Here is a 7,735-nt window from a genome sequence, read left to right on the forward strand (position 1 = left end):
TGAGTGATGTGCAGTTCTTTTTGACTACAGGAAGCAAGAAGATGTAACCAAGTAGGCCATTCTTGGCAACATGCATGGATGATGGATCTCTTAGTGGCCATGCATGTTTTGGTCTTTTGGGTTTCAGCCATGTACTGCACTATAGCACTAGCTGGAGACATCACCAGTACATGATATGGCGGATTGTTGATTACATATATATGTGTGATGTGTATAAAAACCACGTTGCGTATTCGATTCAACAATATACTCTACATACGACAGTAATGGTTAAAGCAATACTATTCCTGATTGAACTCCTGATGTATGCACTGATTGCATTGGTCTGGTTGGCGCATTATAAATAGCTGCTCCCGGTGCACGTACTCTCCACACAGCAAGTGCTAGCTCACACTCGTTATTCTCTCGTCTTCTTCCTCTCCGGCCTCTCTTCTCACTCAATCGAGGTGCTGAGCGATGATGGCGAAGATGATTGCGGCCAAGAACCTTGTGAAGCTCCTCGTCCTCCTGCAGGTGGCCGCCGGCGGCGGCGTGGCGGCGCTCAGCATGGACTACTACAGCATGAGCTGCCCGTTCGCGGAGATGATGGTCCGCAGCGTCGTCTACGACGCTCTCGCCAAGGACCCCACCCTCGCCGGCAGCCTCCTGAGGCTGCACTTCCACGACTGCTTCGTGCAGGGCTGCGACGCGTCGGTGCTGATCGACTCGACGGACGGCAACACGGCGGAGAAAGACGCGCAGGCGAACAAGAGCCTGCGCGGCTTCGAGGTGATCGACCGCATCAAGGAGGTGCTGGAGTCGCAGTGCCCGGGCGTCGTCTCCTGCGCCGACGTCCTGGCTCTGGCGGCGCGCGACGCCGTGCTCCTCGCTCGGGGCCCCTACTACGGCGTGCCGCTGGGCCGCCGCGACGGGACGCGGTCGGTGGACTCGGACACCTTCACGGCGCTCCCGCCGCCCTTCTTCAACACGACGTCGCTCATCAAGCTCTTCGGCTCGCACGGGTTCACGGTGCAGGACCTGGTGGCGCTCTCCGGCGGCCACACGCTGGGGATCGCGCACTGCGGCAACTTCAAGGCCAGGCTCGCCGAGACGGACACGCTGGACGCCGCGCTGGGGTCGTCGCTCGGCGCCACCTGCGCCGCCAACGGGGACGACGGCGCCGCGCCGTTCGACCGGACCAGCACCAGGTTCGACACCGTCTACTACCGGGAGCTGCAGATGCGGCGAGGGCTCCTGAGCTCCGACCAGACGCTGTTCGAGTCGCCGGAGACCAAGGGCATCGTCAACATGTTCGCCATGAACCAGGCATACTTCTTCTACGCGTTCCAGCAGGGGATGCTCAAGATGGGGCAGCTCGACCTCAAGGAAGGCGACGAGGGTGAGATCAGGCACACGTGCGGGGTCATCAACTCCTAGGCAACTGCTGGTATACGTGTGGCTGCTGTGTCGTCAGCAAAAGTGTGTGTGCAATTGTGTGCTTAATTATATGCAATGCAAGTATATGTAGGTATCATGGTATATGTGTAGCTTGTAAAAGTAAAACAAAGCATGATGCATCATGGCACTGGTGTATGATACATGTGCCCATATGCATACCCTGATAGGAACTACTAAGAATGAAGCTCTTGATGAAGCAAAATAATAATGCAAGGATACTACACTATATATATTGTGTACTGCAACAAATAATTGAAGGAAGAAGAATCTAGAGTCTGTCTGCTTGTGTATAAAAATGCATGTTCTTATCATTGGGTAGCATCGCGCTATCCCTAGCATTTTGGTGGCCTGGTGCAAAAATTCAAAATGAGGCCATAAGTATAAGAACAGTATAACTTCTTGATTACATCAGAGGAAATGTGCCATCCATTCAGTTTCCCTTGTTATAAAATCTTCAGTAAGATCTTCCCGGTACAGAAAATGTACAACTTGACACAAAACTATACCAAGAAGCAATTGTACATCAAAGACAAACTTCATTCGATCGTCCACTGCTTGTCCAAGCTTAAAAATTGGACTGAAAAGGTGGGAAGGGAAAGGGACGCCTGCAAATATTACCCTCTCCGCCATACAAGGCTTAAGACCAAAAAAAGCCACTTTGTTTCTTGCAACCAAATCTATATTTGCTTCAAATATAGATTCATTTTATTTCTCAAGAAAAAAAATCATATTTGCTTCAAAATAACAACAGTAGGATCCAAAAACAATAGCATAGTAAATTTTTATCTCTATGTTTATTCATTATTATACAATAAGTTAAATTCCGGTCATGCAATTGTACAAAACAAGCAATCCAATTTCTGATAATCAAACTGAAGAGCATAATTTCACATTATGCAATCTGCAAGGGAAAAATTGGGACATGAAGACATCACCATGTCCATCCTGACGAGCTCGAATATGCTGCCAGATTGATGCCCAAATTCACATCTCCCAGCTTTGATGTCCCAGTCCCACCATAGTGGTCTCATCCAGATGCAGGAGACGTCTCTGCCCAGGTCGAAATCCATCATCTGGATGCAAAATGCCCCAAAAATATTTTTGGTGGTTCTGAAGTCCTTACAGATATAAATCAGGAATATGTCTGTATCGTGAAAGGGGCTATGAGTTCCCCATCTTTTGCCAAAGCTCTAATAATAAGCATCTAGGGCATCTAATTCCTAAAAAGGGATCGCCACAAGTAAATCAATTCCACCCAAAACTACAATCAAATAGTCATACAACATCTGCACCAACTAACTGCGAATCTATACAAAGAGCTGACGAAACATACTTGTAGATCAGAAGAAGTCTGAGCCTCTGGTAGCAGCAACACCAAACCAGTTATACAAAGAGATGAAAAAATAGAGCAGGGACTGCAACCTACATCCTTTAGTTTGTCTTGATCATAGGAAGCGTCATCCTTCTCAATCTCGTCCTTTTTCTTATCCTATAAAGAGTCACCCTTCTGGACAATAAGGGCATAGTTGAGAATCTATTTCAAAACGGAGAGGTGTATCGTAGCTGTTTAATCTAATGGTACTAACCATCGTGATGGAGCACGCTCTATGCACTGTGATGGAATGGGAAAAGAGATAAGTATATTAAGTTTAAGTTACAAGTGGAGATCAAGGGAGGGAATGTTGAAAGTGGTGGGAAGCACCACCCAACCATCTCAACCGCAATGGATCAGAGGTATGTGTCTCTTGCCAAGTAATCATCCTAGAAACACAACTAACAATCCAAATCCAATCCATTCAAATTTCAGAAATTGAGTTCTTTATACCAATAAAAGAAGATAACCACTATCAATTCCTGGATGGATCTCGGCTCTAGTCGAATTAGTCACAAGAAGAGGAAGAGTGGCAGAGTTGCTGCACAAGGATTTATGATGTTACACCCGAAAGAATGGAGTTGCTGCTAAAATCCAAACCCTAGAAAGATAAAGAAGGATGAACAAGAGCAAAGGAATCTAAAAGAAGAGCAAGGTTCACCTCATCACCCAAGTCGAGAGGTGGCAGCGGCTAGGGCAGGTGCGCAACCTCGCGTCCTTTGATGTCACCGTGATGGGGCGAGGGGTGCTGGGAAGAGGAGGGAGGAGCGACAGGTGCTGGCGAGGGCAGGTCACTGGTGAGCGAGGGAGAGGTGTCCGCGGCTAGGGCCGAGGACTGTGCAGCCTCGCGGAGTTTAGAGTCGCCACATGCGGGTTCGGACGCACATGGGAGGAGGAGCCACAATTACCATACTAACATTCCACTCATAAAATAAAATAGAGCTAATAACATGCTTAGGAACCAAGAGGAACATGAAGTACATCCGACCACTGTAAAAGAGCTCAATATGATATACTCCCTCCATTCGAAATGATAAGATATTTTGAGTTTATTTAGATACATTGGTTTTATTCATGCATATATATATATGCATGAGTAGTTCAAACGGAGGTCGTGCCGTCGTCGATGGATCTCTCGTGGCTGGTACGTCCTCGTGGTCATCGATCTGGTTTATTGATTCATTTGCAGCAGTCGCAGCTGAGAAAATTGCACTTGCCGCGGTTGTAGCCCTTGTCTCGGCAGCAGTCGTCGCACTTGTCCGCATCCAAGCACAAGAAAATTGGATGGCCACCGCAACTGTCGTCTGCGATGCTTTCGCATGTTTCAGCTCCCACCAGCATCTTGTTGCCCTCATCTGCTTCATTGAATCGTTGTATTGTACGTACCCATGCATCCATGCATCCATCCGTCCATGCATGCAACAAAATTGTACATATATAGCAAAGTATATTATTGGCTACTACTCGAGATCAGGATTTATTAAATTCTTGGCCATGCATTTAATTTGACAAAAATCATAAGCAGGGTTACCCATTTTTTTAATTCTCTCGGATTTCAGAGAGAGAGAAAAATTCCGGGCAAAAATGAAATGTATTTTGGAGCAAATTTATTTGAATGGAAAGGAAGTGTGGTATATATATGATCATGTAATTAACTTGAGAGAAGAGCAACCCCGGGACTTACGAGATGCGACGAGGACCATGGCCAACAGGAGGAAAGGGAACAGGAGATTATTCTTCGTCGCGGCCATCGATCACCTGCTGCTCTTATGAAAAGCTAGCTATACCTCTCTCTTCTCCGTATTGTGATTTGTGAATAATGAGGAGTATATCATATACAGTATATGAGACTATGAGAGACTCTGGAAATGCTGGCCGCTCCTCACTACCAACTAGTACCACCACACCAAGGCTATATATATACATATAAGTAACAGTGTATTTTATAGGGTTTTCATGACAGACGATGGGATTCTTTATTTCGTGAGATCTGGTAATATACTAGCTACACAGGGCAATTAAATACGAAATTGGGGAATCACATCGGTTGATTGCTTTTTATTTCCTTCATTCAAAACACAATAAATAGATTGATCTGGAGCTCTTTATTATTTGTAAAAATGAAAAAAAAATAAATCTCACTACTACATGAAAGATTTTGGGCAGTGTTTCCAAAATGGCCTTGGAAGCGGGCGGTCCGGTTGCCCGTCTCGGTTAGGGCACTCACGATGCAAGACTCTATCACAGAGTCCAAGACAATTAATTACATATTATTTATGGTATTTTGCTGATGTGGCAGCATATTTATTGAAGAAAGAGGTAGAAAAAATAAAACTCCAAATCTTATTTAGACTCTAAGTCCACATTGTTCGAGGTAATAAATAACTTTAAACTCTATGCTGTATTGTGAGTGCCCTTATTCGAGGCAGAGCAGCCGGACCAGCGACCACCTCGGTTAATGCTACCACTAATAATAATCTATTTTGGCAAAATTAATGTCGAATTTGTGCTATATAACACCAAGAGGAAAACCTGTAGGATTTTGCAAAACACTAATAAAAGAAAACTCAACACATTAAGTACTTGCTTGTTTGGATGTACCTAAAGTCCATGCCAATCCACATGGTTTACGAGGGATTATGGAAGAAAATTAGTCCAACCCAACATGCCCTAACGGAATTCCTTGAGCAGAACCCAAGCTTCTTTTGTCACTACCTAACATTAAGCCTCGGTACAAAAGCCAAAGAATAAAAATGGATGATTGATCTCCTAGTGGCCATGCATGTTTTTGGGTTCCATCCATGTACTGCACTCACTACAGCACTAGCTAGAGGCACCACCAGTACAAGATAAGGTGGATTGATTATGTATCTATATTTATACCTAATACTAAAGAGGCAGAATTTTTGGTCCTCTTTTTTTGGTCCAGCCGTGAATCGCCATCTCTATCTCGGTCTCAACTGCCGATTTGTTTTTCACACGTTGTCAACTGAGATTAGTAGTAGGGAAGAGAATAGAAAGAAATTTAGGGTTCCATATGTAAATGCTAGAGAGAAAGAAAATATGAGAGGGTCTTAATAGTTTTTGAATTATATCAGAGTTCTTGATGTAAAATGTCTACATCTGAGTGGGTCTTTCCTGGTGGGCTTCTTTTTCGACTGAGCTGAATCCTTGCAATTGGGCTAACATCGTTGTGGGCTGGACCAAGGCCTTTTTTTTTTCCCTTTTTCGGTCTTTTTTCAATAAAAAGACAGATCTTGCAAAATTTGCCAAAAATCATAGAAAAATATAAAAAAATGCTAAACTAGTTTTGTTAGCTTCATTAAAATGTGATCTATTCATAGATGTTATGAGTCTTATTAGGTAGTAGAGGTGGCCGAGGAGTATGAGGAGATCCTCATTGTTGGTCTTCATAAAGCCTTCACGAACTATTCGATGTTCAGTTCGTCCAAGGCAAGCCCCAATGCACAACTTCTACTTTTAAGCACTTGTATTTGCTTTGTACATTATGTTTTGATTTTAGGAGAAGGATTTACACCATTTGATGTAGTTATGGTTAGAAACAAAACTTACTTTTACTATAATATGGATTAGTCAACAATACAACTAATTATTTCGTGAACCAGAATCTTGGCAGATTATTATCCAATGAAATCTAAAAAATGTATATTTATATAATTCTTGACGAGGACTGCAATGTGAAAATTCAAGAGAGGTCTTAATCATTGGTGGATAGACCAATCCTTGACACATTGATTACAGATATTGATAAGATGCATAAAAAAAGCTAGAAAGTCGATATTGAGTCATAGAAACACATGAGTATTATGAAAAAAAAATAAAGTTATGATATATTTATAGCAAAATAATCATGCACTTTGCAATGGAAGAAAAAAAATACCAAGGTGTATTTTAATTTGATACCAATTTAATAACACATTGTTATTTATTGTCAGTATTAACTTATATTATGGATGTTATGGTCATCATTATAAAATAAATTATAAAAGAATAAAACATAATTAGATATATACCATTCACGTTACCGTTTTGCATAAATACTTAGTTTTTTCTTTCATTGCAACGTACAATTATATTTGCTAGTATATTTATAAAAAACCACGTTGCGTAGATTCAAGAATATGCTCTATGCTATATGACAATAATAGTTAAAGCAATACTAGTCCTGATTGAACTCCTGATGCGCGTGCAATGATTTGCATTGGTTGGCGCATTATAAAAAAACCAGTCTCAATACATATTTTATGAGAGTGTCATGCACATTAAATAGGGTACCACACAAGCAAAATTGCTGACTTGACAGAGTCATTAAATGAAGAAGTTTCATTAGATGAGACAGCATGAAACTCATGTGGCTCGGTTACCTAGCTTATAATTTTGGTAACTGTGCATTGAGACTGGCCTAAGTATTAGTATTTTATTTTTTCTATATATATTAAGTTTTGTGACTATTTAAATCCAAAAAGTGCCTCCTTGACTTAGAGTGAGTAGTCCAGATGTTCTTTTTGTCTAATCCAAAAAATGCTAGTGTTAGACCAGTGTCTTTGAAAAGCCATGCAGCCACCCAAATGGCTTCTGTTTGGGACTTTGTGCGCTGGCCGCTGGGGAGCCTACTCTTGCAGTCTTGCTGGGTATTCCATGCATGAAGCATGCATGCGTCTGCTCTGGTTCATTCTTTGCTTGGGCATCGGAGAAGAACAAAGATGGATTGTTGCTCTCTGCTAAACTGGCCGAAAAGGCCGGAGACAATATTCCATCATCCAGTACAGTACAGCTTGCCGAATGTCCAGATAAAAAGAAAAGCATGCGTGTTCGTTTCTTGCAAAGCTGCTGGGGTTGGCCGTAGAGAGGATTCTATAACTGCTGCTTAGAGCCATCGCGCACCGTGCACACACTCCCCAGCTG

At 42.8% G+C, this 7,735-nt stretch overlaps 1 protein-coding gene across 1 annotated transcript; it reads left to right on the forward strand.

The window, feature by feature from the left end:
- On the forward strand, positions 358-1,713 carry LOC8066080 (peroxidase 47). Its single transcript, XM_002443702.2, has one exon. The coding sequence runs from the start codon at positions 457-459 to the stop codon at positions 1,414-1,416; it is 960 nt and encodes a 319-aa protein (XP_002443747.1). The 5' UTR covers positions 358-456; the 3' UTR covers positions 1,417-1,713.

The sequence above is a fragment of the Sorghum bicolor genome, chromosome 7 (assembly GCF_000003195.3).
Source record: "Sorghum bicolor cultivar BTx623 chromosome 7, Sorghum_bicolor_NCBIv3, whole genome shotgun sequence".
Lineage (NCBI taxonomy): Eukaryota > Viridiplantae > Streptophyta > Magnoliopsida > Poales > Poaceae > Sorghum > Sorghum bicolor.

Bases quoted from the DNA above. Each gene is read 5' to 3' on its own strand.
- LOC8066080 (XM_002443702.2), top strand. From the start codon at position 457: ATGATGGCGAAGATGATTGCGGCCAAGAACCTTGTGAAGCTCCTCGTC.